Source organism: Peromyscus maniculatus, chromosome 1 (assembly GCF_049852395.1).
Source record: "Peromyscus maniculatus bairdii isolate BWxNUB_F1_BW_parent chromosome 1, HU_Pman_BW_mat_3.1, whole genome shotgun sequence".
Taxonomy (NCBI): domain Eukaryota; kingdom Metazoa; phylum Chordata; class Mammalia; order Rodentia; family Cricetidae; genus Peromyscus; species Peromyscus maniculatus.
This window is the reverse complement of record NC_134852.1, coordinates 103,786,201-103,802,815: the sequence shown is the minus strand read 5'-3', so window position 1 is coordinate 103,802,815 and position 16,615 is coordinate 103,786,201. Positions and strand designations below refer to the sequence as shown.

General features: G+C 38.6%; 1 protein-coding gene across 2 annotated transcripts in view; it reads right to left on the bottom strand.

The window, feature by feature from the left end:
- Positions 1–1,679: 1,679 nt before the first annotated feature.
- Positions 1,680–16,615, bottom strand: part of Rab30 (RAB30, member RAS oncogene family) — a 99,618-nt gene continuing 84,682 nt past the window's right edge. For both annotated transcript variants that reach the window (XM_006991889.4, XM_016010114.3), the window contains exon 5: positions 1,680–10,939. In XM_006991889.4, the coding sequence (XP_006991951.1) occupies positions 10,689–10,939 (251 nt within the window). In that variant the 3' untranslated portion in view covers positions 1,680–10,688. The remainder of the gene's footprint in view (positions 10,940–16,615) is intronic.

Below are 16,615 nucleotides of genomic sequence, written 5' to 3'. Positions count from 1 at the left end.
AACTAGGATACTAAGCACTGAGCTAGTGCCATAGAATATGTGTTTGTTACATCCCAGAAATTGTATGTGCAGGGGTTACTGATATTCCTTTTCAAGATGGCTCCTCACTACACTTCATGGTAGGCTTGCTGAAGAATGATATGAAATCCTTTTCCAAAGCAAAGCTACTAAGTAGATTTTAGGCTTATCCAGTTACAAAAGCCTACAAGGGTTGCAAAACTTTGCAGTAGCCATTAATGTAAGCAACCTTGCTGGTGGTTCACTGGAACTTTTTTTCCCCCCTTAACCCACCAGAGGGGTGGTAGATGCCTGGATGGTTCTCTTAATATACTATTGTCCCAAGATCCTGAATCTTACAAGGTTCCAGGTACTGTTGATTACAGTGATCCTCCATTATCACTCATCTCAAAATGCAGCAATATTTTGTTGCTTTTGTTTTTCTTTACAGTAGAGCTGATGAGTGTTGAGTGCTCCTAATCAGCTATTGCATTCAATCCAAGTCATGCATCTTTCATATGAATGTTACAAGACGGAAGGTGAGAGCCAAGTATTGGAGATGTGTAGTCGGAAGGTTTCTCCAGTCTCGCCCGGCCCCAAGGTCCCACAGCTGCTAGTACTGGGGGATGTCTTTCTGTATGCTGTGAATATATGTTGCTATGATTGGTTAATAAAGAAGCTGCTCTGGCCTATGGCAAATCAGGTTATAACCAGGCAGGAAATTCAAGACAGAGAGAGGAAGAAGAAAGAGTGGGGAGAGATGCTGCTAGCCACTGCCAGGAGAAGCAAGATGTGAAAGTACAGGTAAGCCATGAAGCTACATGGCAACTTATAGATAAATAGAAATGGGTAAAGTTATAAGAGCTAGCTAGCAAGAAGCTTAAGCCATTGACCATACAGTTTGTAAATAATATTAAGCCTCTTAATGATTATTTTATAAACGGTTGAGGGACCTCAGTGCTGGGCAGGACAGGAGAAACCTTCCGGCTACAGAGATAAAATGAAGTTTGAGAAAAAGTATGTATCTTTGACTCTTGCTATAGTACTGGTAAGGGGCAGGGCCAGGTTTGCCTTATACTACATGCTCAATAAATGGTAAATATATAAATGAATGGATGGATGCCTCACTAGTAATTAATAAGTGCTCCCATTTTTAATTGTGTAGCAAACATCTTAAGTGAGATCTCTTCAGAACTATGTAATGTATTTAGCTAGAAGGAAACATAGAGATACCCTTACTTTGAAATTGAAAAATTAAAGGTTGAAAAACATGATTACACTAATGTTATACTGAGACAAGAATACAGTTAATACTCCTGGTTACCAGTGTATTACCCCATCTAATGCATCATAGGATAAAGCAACTTTCTCATCATTATCAGTAACTAACATGGATGATTTTCACATCCTGAATATGACAGAGTCATATTCTCATTTAGTCTCATTTAGTGTTATAACCCAAAGAAGCTTTTAAGGTGATTTATTATAGGCTCTATCATAGAGGAGAAAATACACAAAATGTTCAATGACTTGTCACAGGTCTGCCAGCTAAAAAATCAACACTCAAACTCAGAGGATCTGGAGCCCCACATGCAGGGCACATTTCACATTAGACTGAAGGATATGAGTGTACTGGAAGCTCATTTGGTTTTGACATATTGACATGGCATACAACTCTCCAATTGGGGGCAACAGGAAATGTTTATTTATGTACAAGTACATGGGAAATCAATTTCCATTCAGCTTTTTAAAAAAAATCATTACAAATAAAAAGATTTTGTTAAATACATTCATTCTTTACACACAAAATACATCCTTTACACTTTTACTCTCGTTATGAATTACTTCTTAATAATAAAACTTAAACTACAACAGTCAGTAGGTTTGGCGATTTGATGATCTTTTTTCCAAGGAGGAAGATCCAAATGTTGAGATACTTGATAAATAAGAAACCATGCCTTTAAAATGCTCCTTCATTGATTGAATGATCCTACCAGGTTTAATGAATGCCTTCTCCAGTATGATTGGTAGCTGTCTTTAAAGGAATGCTGAGCACTTTGAAATTCTCAGTGATGACAATGTAATTTCTACAAAGACTGAAGGAGTCCTCATAAAATTGGTAACAATATTAAAATGACATCCTCACAGAAAGATTCTCACAAATAAACCTGACAGCTAGGCATTATTCAGGGGTCCTGTTGATCAATTTAAGCAAGATCATAAGTTTCATTCTCCAAGCAGGACTTTAAGATGTTCTATTTAAATAAATACAAATTGCTTGATTTGTTAGTCTAATTGTTTTTGAGATGTGTAAGAAACCATATGACCATGTACAAAAATTACATAAATGTTCTAGCAGCATTACTCATGCTAACCAGAAAGTAGAAACAATCTAAATATCCAAAATGTGATAAGGTCACAAATAAAATAATACACACACTCACACACAACACACATACACACACACACACACACATATATACACATACACACAATGGAATATTACTTAGCCATAAAAAGGATGTTCTGACTCATGCTACAACACAGATGAGCCTTGAAAATCTTAACAGAAGCCAGGCACAAGAGGCCACACATTGTATGGTTATATTATATGAAAAGCAAATCCATAGAGACAGAAAACAGATGGACCATTGCCAGATGCAGGGGAAGGAGGAAGTTTGCCTGCTAATGGATACAGAGCCTTTTGGGAATGACATATTCTGAAGTTAGAGAGTAGTGAAATGTACAATATAATGAGTATACTAAAAACACTGCATTTTATACTTCAAAGGGGTGAGTTACTGTGTGTGGATTGTGTGAATGTTTAAAAGACATAATTTAACTTTAAAACATTTTGTTTGGGTTCCTGGTTCTTCCTTGTCCCCTTTTTGAAACTGGATTGAATTTTTTTTTTATAAATCTTCTTTCTACACAATGTATTTAACTAATTGTACTTGGGTTACCAGTGGCTTATATTTCTAATGGCCTTTTTGTTAAGTAAAAATAATACATGGACACAAAATATATATTGTACTGTTAATATCTGTATATTGACATTTAAAACCAAGAACTATGCTTATATTAAAGTAGATTGTTAGAATTTATATAGTGATATATATGTGGCATTTACTGAGATCTTATGCATAACACCAGTAGCCATATATTGGGAATTGAGTTTGTAAAATTCACTGGTCAACCTGTTTGCTGAAACTGTATATGTAAAATATCTGTGTTTTAATGGAGAGATTAAGAAAATGAAGAAAATCAAGGATTTTCTAAGTCTTCACAAAGCAGCTTCTGTAAATATTTTAACTAGCTGCTGAGATCTCCAGAATTAAATATTTTGTATTTTATTTCATCCCTATGCTAAAAGTCATGCAATAAAGTGTGTGCAATAATATACAGGGCATACTTTTTTTAAAATTCTTGTCTTAGTTCTTTATTGAAATTTTTAGCAGGATTTTGTTCTTTTCTGAAAATAGCAATTTTACTCATGCACTAGTTAAGACAGCTTTGTGTGTCTTGTTTACACACCATCAAGGGAGCTCTAACCATCTGGTATGTCTAGACGGACACTCCAATGAGTAGAAGTTAGAAGCCAGCATTCCAATCATTCGAAATGTTTTATGTCAGGGACCTGAAAATCCCAACCAGTCCTTAAAGGATAAAATTACTTTAAAAAATCATTTAGTAAATCAACTGACATTCATTGTCAAATAGTCTACAAGAAAGTTCCACTAACATTCTGTAATTGTATAGGACATGAGAATATTTATTCCTAATGATTACATTCCAGAAGCAATATGCTTAGCAGCTTTTTTTCAGAGGGCTTTATCAAGTTTATTATTATTATTATTATTCTACCCAGGCATAACTGTGTAATCTTAAACAAAAGCTATGTGCCATTCACCAACTAATGAATTATTCTAACCAAACAGATTCTTTTCTTACTCTGTATTTGAATTTTTGCTCTATTGGGAGATTAGTACCCCAATTTTTATTTCAAAATGTAGCACATACATAGAAAGAAGGATAAAAATATCTTGGAGTATTAGTAATACATTCAAGTGATGTCATATATGGAATTAAATTCTAAAAGCAGACCCTATAACTGGGATTTATGATTCCATTTTTACCTACAGATGGAAAGAAGAGCCACACAACCAGAATTACTCTTTCTTGGTCATTCATTATACATTATTAGTAACAGGAGAAATGCATGAGTAATTGAAGAGCTAATCAATAGTATCATTATCTAAATCTGATCCCAGTAAGAAACTAAGAGTCAACAACTACCCTGATGTTCACCAAGAGGATAACAATAACCACCTTAACATGCTTTTGTGACCTAGTTTTCAAACACAAACAAGGGCGACAGTAGACAGCAAATGTAACCCCTTAAAGATAACAACCAGGGCATGGTCTTCCCATGGAGAATGAGACCAAGAAGAGGTTTTCATTGCACTGTGAGGTATTTCAGTTCTAAGAGAGAGTTTCCTGATAAAGAATTTACAACCCTGGAATCGTCTGTTGAGACAGAATGTCTCCCAAGATGTATGGAAAGAAACAAAGTGAATTAGAGATTTCCTTGTAGAAATAGAATTCTTTTCTTTGTAACAGACTGCCCCAAACCATTTCTTAAAGTCTAGAAATGGAGTCTCCCTTTGTTACCCTAGCTCCCACCTCGGCTTCCCCAGTACCTGGGACTAAAGTCACATGTCAGTGCCCCTACTTCCAAAGTCTAGAGTAGGTAGAGAAAAAACAAAAAACCCTAATATTTGAGTTCCTCCTATTTGCTGAGCAACATATTTTTAATTTACCTCATCTAATTTTCAGCATATTCCTAACAGGTTCATCTCACAGATGAGAAAACTCCAGTTCAAACTTTGCCCACAGCCTTCACTAACTTTTATATTGTAAGGCTGCACACAGCTAACCTAGTGCCCCACTTTTATGCCTCTCCCTTTATCACCCTCTGGCATCGCCACTGACCAAGAATTTCATTGGAATATGGCTCAGCATCTGCCATTCTGCTTTAAATCGGTGAAAAGCAAGAAAAATAAAAATAAAAATAAACTCATACACCTGATGAGGCCAAAGAAGAACTGGCAACCAGCCTTTGTCTTCAGATTTCCTCTACAAGGAGTCAGAGAAAGTCCCACCCAAATTAAGTATATTTCTCCCCATACTGATTCAAGCGCAATGGTTTGCTTTTGTAAAGACTAAGGAAGAGCCACCTGTCAGACTGGAAAGGGTATACGCTATTTTAAAAATGGAATTTCATAAATTTTAATTAGCAAAAACTGCTTTAAGTGATTTTATTTTCAAGTTAAAGCCCTGTTTTGTTACTTTGTACATAAAGCCAATTGGCCTTCACCCTTTCAAACTCACTTTCCCCCAAATCAAGAAAACCTATCAAATGTCATTTGAGACTTCCTCAAGCAGATCTTAAGGATGGATTTCTGCCGATGACCCTCCTTATCCTCCTCTCATGGAACACTGGACTACTGAGGGACTCTTTAATGGAGGATCCTCTTACGCTAAAACACTTCTAAAATTCCGAAGAGAAGACATTGTGTACTAAGCCAAATGAGATGAATAATTTCCATGATTTCACATAGCCCTGGCCTAAATGATACATACCTCTTCCATTTTTAACATGGAAGCCAGTTTGATTTCAACAGGGACTGACAAGGCATTTCTAGTTTAGCCTAAGGATACATAGTTTGGCCTAAGGATACATAGTTAACCTTTTCCCTAGAAGGTAGTGCATTTATGACAGTAGAAAAAGCCTTTTCTCTTTTAAATGTCATTAGTTGCTGGTCAACATATATTTAGTTGAGCATAAGGAAAGGTACTACCATATAGAAATTTGAGTTACTAGAGCATCTGGTTCAACCCTCAATCAACAAGGTAGGTCATCTCCACATTTTCTTTACAGTTTATATCTACCCTTTGCTTGACAGAAAGGCAGTCGCTACCAGAGGGTTCCAATGTTTTGAGAAATCCTCCCTAACACAGAGCCCAGTCTGCAGCTCTAGGGCTTTATTTAATGTGGTGGTCTGCATTCTACCTCTTTGAACTGTGAAGCATCTACTAGTTATATTCCTCTCTATGCCACATCCCACAAAAATCCTTCAAATAATCTTTAACTATCTTAAATGTTAAGCTCATTTACACAGCGAGTTATCCCTCTGTTTGTTTTTAATTTCAAAGATCACCAAGATAGCAGTGTGGCTCACATCTATACTCCCAGTAAGACTGAGGCAAGAAAATGTTCAAAGCCAGTCTGAACTACAATGTGATTTCTATGTAGACTAAGACCTGGTCTCAAAATAACAACAAAACAAAACAAAAAAGGCAGTGCCTCCCAGGAGTAATTATACCAAGAACATCCTGAGATTTAGGAAGGAGATGAAATGCCAGCTACATTATTCAATATTAATGACTGATCTGAAGGGATAATATCAAACTAATATTACCTGTGTGTACAGTGTAAGGGAAGGCAGTGTTCCTTTCAAACACAGATAAACTCATGCCACAGGAACAGAAAACCCAGAGGAGAAAATACATCTTTGTTTAGTGTTTAACAGTAATTGCTTAGGTGGAACACATTTTGTCAGAAGGAAGAGATGTGAAACAAACCTGTCAAGACCATGGCTGAAGGAAGAAAGGAAACCATGGCAGTTACAAATTCTCAAAACAAAACAAAACAAAAACAAAAAACACCCAAACCTGCAACTTCTTCCAGAAGCTAATAGGAAAGCGATCCTTACGTATGTATGGCCATGTGCTACAGTGTCCTGTAGGAATAAGACTCAGAAACTTGCCGGGCGGTGGTGGCGCACGCCTTTAATCTCAGCACTCGGGAGGCAGAGCCAGGCGGATCTCTGTGAGTTTGAGGCCAGCCTGGGCTACCAAGTGAGTTCCAGGAAAGGCGCAAAGCTACACAGAGAAACCCTGTTCTTGAAAAACCAAAAAAAAAAAAAAAAAAAAAAAAAAGACTCAGAAACTTTCCCTATCTTTAAGGCCACTGGTATCATACGTGGGGGCGGGCGGGGGGGGGGGGGGGCGCGGCGAGAACAAGTTCAAAATGATTTGCAACTGATATTTTTTCAGAATCAGTCTAACTGAAAGTTGATGCTGTGGGATAGCCCAAAGAGTAGACTGGCCAATCCTTGATCTAACACTGGGAGTCAGTCACTAGGGTCCTTCCAAGGAATACTTTCATGAAAAGAAGATAAAGAATCTGCTTCCTCCCTCCATCAAGCCTCATTGCCTTGAATCATGCTAGTCCAAACATCCTGTTTTGGTCAGTGGTCTCTCAGTTTCCCAATCAGAACTTGATGTACTGTCATGCTAATACATTTGTTTCATGTTTAGTTATTGTCTTGCCACTTAGGGAAGATGCTGATATCAAAAAGAACTAAAATATGGGTGAGAAATGAAAGCCAGAAAAAGCCAATGATGTCAACTTACAAGTCTACACAAAAGATAATTGGCTCTATATAATTAAATATTAATATAATCCAACAGATCTCATAAAAAATACAAAGGAACACAGCTTTGTGTAGGAAAAGGAGAAATCACTAAGTCCTTGAGGATACAGTCTATACAAAGCTATACCAGACAATCATATGATTCCATAGATCTTTTCCCAGCGTGACTCTAGAACCTGAACATGTATTTTCATTGGAAGCTACAGAAGATTGCCATATATTTAATAATTTTATTTAAAAAAAGAAAAATATCATTTCACAAATGTAAGAAGATATGGTTTTGTCAGGATAAGCCAAAATACATTACAATAAACCAAATCTTGGGTTTTTTTTTCACCATTAAATAATTTTATGTAAAACTGGCTTATCAGAGCAGATATTGCCCTGCCAATAAGAATTATTAGGCAAAATAATATTTATGTCCTTCCCTAGATTAAGATAACTCTTTCTCAATTACCACTTTAAGGACTTTCGTTTAAAAAAACAAACAAAAAACATCTTGGCAATGAATCATTTATTAAACTGGTATTTATTGCACCTATAATATTGTCAAAGATTGTTCTCAAATTTGAGACACATCACTGGACAAATATCCAAAACGCCTAATCTGAAAGTCACAGAACTGTGGAACGTAAGGGTCCAGCTTCTCAGGTGTCCACACTAACGGCCCAAGGATTGATGACTGTGATCTCCTGAACGTCTCAGAGACCCAGGGGAAGAGGAACTGGAGTAGAGCTCCTGAGCTGCTTCTGAACCTGGAGGGCAGATGGGGGTGCTATATGCTTAAGAAATAAGAATAACGTAACATAACTGTGACCCCAGAAACTGTTATTCTGGAACTAAATTAGTCCATTCTAACAAAGCCCTTAAAGTTCACAAAGCAACATTATTTTTTTTTTTTTTTCTTTTTTTAAAGATGTATTTATTATGTATACAGCATGTATAACTGCACGCCAGAAGAGGGCGCCAGATCTCATTACAGATGGTTGTGAGCCACCATGTGGTTGCTGGGAATTGAACTCAGGACCTCTGGAAGAACAGTCAGTGCTCTTAACCTCTGAGCCATCTCTCCAGCTCGCAACATTATTTTTAACCGTGCTGTGAGACAAGGCTGAGTCATCATATGCAGAGGAGATCAGAAGTTTTTGGTAAAGAAAAGTAATAAATCTAAATTTAGGGACATTCTCTCATAGAAGAAAGATAAATTCTTCTGTAACCTTGATTAGTTTATCTTTTGATGCCTTTAGTTGTTGGCTTAATAGAAAAGTCAAGGTAATGATAAATGATTTTGATTTTCGATTCAAGTGATTTTTCTCCCTGTATAGAGGCAGTGCAAACTTTTGGCAAGCCTTTCTCTTTCTTATAGAATGAAGGAAAGCATAGAGAGCAAGTTATAATACCAATGATGGGTAATAATACACGCAGTCCCATGTGAGAGATTGGACATTATGAAGTCTGCTAGATAAACGCTAGAAATGTGTTACCAATAGCCGGCTGCGTTGACTCACTGCTTTACAATTCAGTAGCTTTCCAAGAGTGTCATGTCAGGTCCAAGATTGTCACCATCAATACCAACAGCGGAATTACACGTCATATCCTCATTCAGTGATTCATCACTCAGTTATGCTATACAGCAAGCCCAGAAACACCTGACAGCGCCAACAGCATATACAGATTTAATTGCTGTTGCAATTTGCATTCATGAGCATGAACAAATTAGAAGGTATCAAATCATAGCACTGAAGAAACAGGAACCCATTCAGCAGCACATCTTCCAATCTGAAACCTGTTTTGAAATTGGCTAAGTAAAGGCATTTACACCTCCATTTGAATTGGAGATTTGCAGTAACACATGCATACCAGAATGGAAAGGAAGAAGAGGGAGAGGAAAGGAAAGCTCTGTGGTGAGACCAGGGGAAAGAAAAGATAAAGGTAAAAGAATGCATTGTCATGAATCTGAGATCAACATTAATATAAGATGATAAATGACAACTTGGCTTGCTTCCCAAGCAGGCCTTTCCTAAGTTTCTTGAAGATACAAAAATGGTTTGTGAAACTTTTCATCTGTTGCTATTCTCACTTATCATACTAAAAATGTCTACAAACTCCTAAGCCTTGGTCTAGCCAAGGGTAGTTCCAGAAAGGAAAAGGTGCGTCTTGTTATGAAGGACTGTGCTCTGTCTGGAACCCTGCTCTGCAGTAAGTCCGTATTCCACAGTATTTTGGTCATATCTGCTCTGTTTTCCCACGCTACTCAAAATGTCTTACAACTAATCTTTTTTATTTTAACGCCATCATCCATTGTATTTTTCCCCATTTTTTTTTTCAGACTTTGATTTACTTAAAGGGCAGGAAAGGTGTTTGAAAGAACAGGAGAAAGTTTAGAAATTTCAAGGAGAATATAAAAGAAAAGGGATTCTCATGTCCAAACCCATCCTAGAAAAGGTGGTAATGAAGCGTTGAAAAAGACTGCTGATTCATGGATTTCCCCCATTTTCTTTTTATTTCTAGGTAATACATCTAAGGGTATCAATATCAATGTAGTAAAACGTTTGGTCTGTGAAATACCATAATCATTAGCACCAAAAGGAGTCATGGAGCTGTATGTTATTAGACAATAATTTTTACTGTTGGTCATGAGAAGAGTTTTTGTTTTTACATCCCAAAGGTTTTGAAAGTGCTTGTGGACAAAAGAAATAACACTTTTCAAAATCTCTATGGGGTTGTCAATAAGTACCACAGAGACAGAACTGGGCCTTTCCAGTTTTGGTTTACCTGGTAGACAAGAAAACCATGGGCACCAGATTACCACTGAAGCCTAGAGAACAGCCCCACATGCACCCGCTGACACACAGGAGGGATTCCTGCAGTACACGATCCCCTGCACTGTGTTCAGGAATGCATTTTTACTTGCTTTTTAAAAAACAAAAGCAACATGCTCTGCAGATCATGGAGCGCTTAGTGCAATTTTCTCCTTGCTCCAATGCCAGACTGCAAAAGGCTGAAACCATTATGTGTTCTGCTAATGCTGGCCTGCAGTCGAGGCCCTTGGCCTGCATGCTTTGTAAGCTCTGGAGCCTACAGGAGTCAGAAGGTCCAAGAGCAGGAGCCATAGTCATTGCCAGATTCCCTAGCAACATACGGCCCACCAAGGCAACTACTGATTCCCTTTGATTCTCTTTGCCTCAGCCTTTAGTTGAAATTACAACAAGTCAAATAGCTGATGCTTTTCCCCTCTCCGGGTAAGGGTGAAGATACATTGTTCACCAGTGTATTCTGTCTTGCTTCACTGATGAGTCGGCATGCTAAGTCAAGGAAGAGTTTCTCCACATTATCAGATTCCTTGGCTGAAGTCTCCAGGTAATACATGTCCTGAGCCTCTGAGAATTCCTCTGCCCTCTGTTGGGAGACCTCTCTCCTTTCAGCCAGGTCAATCTTGTTGCCTGTAACAATGGTAAATTAGAGAAAGAAGAGTCACTTGACTTTGTTTAGGCTGGGAAGCATCGAGATTCAATTCCAGAGCTGAAATCAATGGCCAGATTAAACGGATGGACAGGTAAAGCAAAGCAAATGTGACCATGATCACAGGAATGTTTACTGGTGCCATTTGTAATGACAAAGACTGGAAACACCCCAAAACTGCTTGTATAAAGAGCAATGCAGGCTCACAAGTATTCAGCCTAGTAAAGAAAACAAGCCAATGAGGAATAGCCTATACAATGTCATGAATCAAGAATACCAGCAAAGAAAGCAAAGCAGAAAAAGTATTATCTGCAACTGCTTAAATGAAAACTTTAAAAATTCCACCTTTTGCTTATTTTTTAAGAAAATAATAAACCAAGATTGTAATTTAAAAGACAGTGGTTGCAGCCCAGGCAGTGGTGGCACATATCTTTAATCCAAGCACTCAGGAGACAGAAGCAAGAGGAGCTCTGTGAGTTCGAGGTCAGCCTGGTCTACAAAGTGAGTTCCAAGGCAACCAGAGCTATTACACTGAGAAACTGTGTCTTGAAAAGACAAAATAAGACAATGATTGCCCAGAAAGACAACAGCAGAGCATAGGAGGGCCAGAAACCAGACCTCTCTGAGCACATTCTGCTTTACAGATTGGACTTTAGAAGCTTACATTTGACAGAGTTAAACAACGCAACTGTGTCATTAGTACAAAATTAACATTTAAAAGCAATCTGCAAATATTAAACATGTTTGTCATATAGTGGCATAGGTAGAGACAACTATTTCAAGTAAACTGAAAGCATGATTTAACCCTGCATCCTTAGGGGTATACACTAAGGACAAAAAGGAATTTAAGGACAAAGTCTTGAACTCATTCAGTAATCATCTTGCAATGGCAGAGCTGGGGTTGGGATTAGGAGGCTGTTACATGTGTACTAAGGGATAAAACAAGTCATTAATTATGCTAATGTCACTTGGAACTGGTATTTTTGACATGAGAAAGATGAAATACAGGCATGAGATTAATGATATTAAGTAAAAATTTTACAGTTTTAAATTATAGATCTAAGTATCTGTATGAATACTTCATGGTATGTTTTATCTTTTAAAAGTTTTCTACCCCTTTTTCTAGGTCAGCTGACAAAAGTCAACTATGCTACCTTATGGTGATATTGTACTCCCCAAAATATTGTGAACCCTAATAAACTTATCTGGGGTCAGAGAACAGAACAGCCACTAGACATAGAGGCCAGAAAATGGTGGCACACACACCTTTAATCCTAGCATTCCAGAGTCAGAGATCCATGAGGATCTCGGTGAGTTCAAAGCCACACTAGAAACAGCCATTTATGGTAACTCATGCCTTTAATCCCAGGAAGTGATGGCAGAAAACAGAAGGTATAAAAGGTATGAGGACCAGGAACTAGAGCTGGTTAAGCTTTTAGGCTTTTGAGCAGCAGTTCAGCTGAGATCCATTTGGATGAGGACACAGTCCAGTCTGAGGAAACAGGATCAGCTGAGGAATTGCAAGGTGAGGAAGCTGTGACTTGCTCTGCTTCTCTGATCTCCCAGCATTCACCCCAATACCTGGCTTCAGGTTTGATTTTATTAATAAGGCCTTCTAACAATTTGTGCTACACTACCTGGTAACATTGCTTAAATGAGATAATTTATAAATTACTCTGTGTATGAATTATAAATACATAGTAGAATGCCATAACATTGGAAATTCCTGACTGCTGATTCTCCATGATACCTAATGCCAACCTGCCAGCAAGCCAGGTGAACTGTCCTGCGTCTTTCTCGGTGAATGTGATTTCATGTGTGGCTTAAGACTATCCTGTGAGTCAGAATACAACTTGTTGAACCTACTAAGACAACACAATTCATCATATCCATGTATACATGCCAACTTTCAATAGGAAACAGTTTAGAGATGACCTACATGTAAGGACAACCCAACACTGAGCTGGGGTTCCTAATTATAAACTTCCCATTAGAAAGAAATGCCTCCTCCTAAAGACATGGTCACTTCTAGGTCTGGGGCATGAAATGATGTGCCTGAGACTTTGTCATGGCAGAGAGCAGGGAAACTGTCCAAAGGTTCCTGAAACGTCAAAGGGCTTTGGGAGCTCATCTGAAGAGGCTTCTTCCCGTGTCAGTGATGGAACAATAGGGACATGGGTGGTAACTGCATAGGACACGCTGAATGTACACTTCAGTTCAGAAGTCCACAGCATATTAAAGATACAAATGAATTTCAGTGGTTCTATTTGGAAGATCCTAGGAAACCAACTCATTACATTGGAAACCACTGAACAAAGGAAATAAAAGGCTAGTCATGGTGATTCACGTCTTTAATCCTGGCACTTGTGAGGCAGTGGCAAGCAATCTCTGTGAGTTTGAGGCCAGCCTGGTGAGTTAGTCCCGGGACAGCCAGAGCACATGGGGGGAGGGGGCTGATCCTTCTTCCTATCTCCCTTCAAGTCTTCCTTTATCTTCCTTATTTAAAATGCCCAACAGTAATGCTTTGACCCAAGTTCTCAAGGGTTTCCTGTGGAATACAAGGACAGCTCGGAACTGAGGGCATTCAAATGCTTCATGGCCAAGGTTCCCCTTAGGCATGAGGGTTTTCAGGACTAGGTCTGAGTACCAGCTCTAAGGAGGCAGCTACTTCACCAGCAGCCAGAAGGAAAAGTCAAGAGGACAACTACAGAATGTGGGGAGTTGACCTCACATTCTGTTCAACGTCAGACAGAATTTCTTATCTCAGCATCAGTTTCCTCATCTAAAAGTTAGGACCCCTAGTATATAATTCCTAGTATGTGTACACACTTGTCATAATGCTTATTATAAAATGTTTGTTCTAGCAACAAATACTGTCATTCAGACAACATGGCAGCCTACAGGATGGGAAAAGATTTTTATGAACTACACATCCAATTGAGGGCTAACATCCAAAATATATAAAGAACTCAAGAAACTATGTATCACGAAAACAAATGACCCAGTTAAAAAATGAGATACAGATCTAAACAGAAAATTTTCAACAGAGAAAATTCAAATGACTGAGAAACACTTAAGTGCTTAACATCTTAAGCCATCAGGAAAATGCAAATCAAAACTACTCTGGGATTTCATCTTAGGCTGGAAAGATGGCTCAGCCATTAAAAGCTAGGCTAACAACCAAAAATATGAGATTTCACCTTACGCCCATCAGAAGGGCTAAGATCAATAACACACATGACAGTTGATGCTGGTGCAGATGTGGAACAAGCGGAACACTCCTCCCCACTGCTGGTGGAAGTGCAAACTTGTACAGTCACTATGGAAACCAATATGGTAGTACCTCAGGAAGGTGGGAATTGTTCTACCACAAGATCCAGCTTTGCCACTCTTGGGCATATACCTAAAAGACACTTCATCCAGCCACAAAGACATTAGCTTAATCATGCCCATTGCTGTCCTAATCAAAATAGCCAGAAACTGGAAACAACCTAAATGTCCCTCAACAGAAGAATGGGTAAAGAAAATGTGGTTCATTTACACAGTGAAGCATTATTCAGCTGTTAAAACGAAATGAAATCCACAAGTAAATGGATGGAACTAGAAACAATGATTCTGAGTAAGGTATCCCAGAGCCAAAAAGACAAATACGGTATGTATTCACTTATATGTGGATATTAGTTGTTAAGTCAATAACCAAGATACAATTTATAGAACCACAGAGGTTAGATATAGAGTAAGGGACTAGAGGAGACAAAAAGATCTTGTTAGGAAAAAGAAATAGAGCCAGGCAGTAGTGGCACACACCTTTAATCCCAGCACTCGGGAGGCAGAGGCAGGTGGATCTCTGTGAGTTCGAGGCTAGTCTGGTCTACAGAGTGAGATCCAGGACAGGCACCAAAACTACACAGAGAAACTCTGTCTCAAAAAATGAAAAAAAAAAGGAAAAAGAAATAAAGTAGATAGTTATGGATGGATGGGATGGAATGGGAGGATCAATTAGGGGGAGGGAAGAGGGGGATGAGGGAAGGAACAAAGGGAGAGACAGATAAAATTAAGGGCCAATTGAAAGATAGTAAGGAAAACTAATACAGTATAAGCTTCCTAAAATATATACATATATGAAGGCAACCTAAATGACATCACTAGCCATCCCTTATCACTAAATGAAGCTCCCAGTACTGGAAATGCATTACATCTAATTGAGTTGTTGGCCAAAGGGAACCCATAGGAATCCGCAAACAACCTAGACTTTTGCCAAGATTAGGTTGCTCTCCACAAACTAACAAGGTTCCATTGCTGAAGACAACACCTACACAACTCATTGCGCATAGAGAAGTTGAGCTGGTGCCTACATTGAGCCTTCACCCCTACATTCTAGCATCTTTGGCACAGAAAGGTACTCTGTACACTACCAAACGAGAAATGTAAACACCAAGCCAGCCACAACCCTTTGATCTACAATGCTGTCTTGCCTACAAGATATGCTAGGGCAATAGTGGCACAAAGCTTGTGGAAGCAACCAACCAATATCTGATTTGACTTAAGGCCCATCCTGCGACATGGAATCCACACCCAACACTGCTTGGGTGACCAAGAACCAGAGACTGGATAGCCCAGGGAGGGACCTAGGGTAACACAAAACTCTACCATTCTTTGAAGGAAAAAAAAAAACTAGCAATAAAATGACTCCTAATGCTTTTTGCTACACTCAATGATCAGATCAGTGCCTTGGTCAGCTATCATCAGAGAAGCTTCCTCCTACAGCGATAGGAACAAATACAGAGACCACAGTCAGACATTATGCAGATAGTGAAAGACCTTGGAACACTCAGCCCTAAATGGTATGTCTCCAACAAATCCCTCCCCTCAGGCCTCAGGGGGACCCTGTGAAAAAGGGAGTGGAAAGAGTGCCAAAGCCAGAGGACATTAAAAAAAAAACAATGTCCTCTAAATCAGCATGATTGAAGCACATGAGAATTCACAGAGACTGGGGCAGCATGCACAGGATCTGCACAGGTCTGTGCCAGGTGTGTGTGTGTGTGTGTGTGTGTGTGTGTGTATGTGTGTGTGTGTGGCTTCCAGTTTAGTGGGTTTTGTTATGGAACTTCTGAGTTGTACATACAAATGGATCTCTGATTCTTGTGCCTCCTCTTGGGCTCTTTTCCTTCTGTTTGCCTTGTCTAACACCAATGTGTTAGTTTTTGTTTTACTTCATTTTATTATTATCCCTTAAAAGCCTGTTTGTTTTCTAATGAAAGACAAAAAGGGTATGCATCCAGATGGGAGAGGAGGTGGGGAGGAACTGGGAGGTGTAGAGGGAGGGGAAACTGTAATCAAGATATGTGGGGGAAAAATGAATTTTTAATAAAAGAAAAAAATAATAAAATGTTTGCCCAGCTTATTGTTAGACATAATTTGTAACTTAATGACGCTTTCTAAGTAGTTCTCTATATTTCTAAAATTCAAATCATGAGAATATACAGCAAAATTCCTTCCCAAGGAGAAAATATTTTAGCAAGCAGATAGCTGATGTCACTTTTCATTTTCAACCAGAAGAGTTTATAATGATATGGTCCATTTTATGGCAGTGTGTGTGTGTGTGTGTGTGTGTGTGTGTGTGTGTGTGTGTACAAACATGTATTTGAAGACCAAAG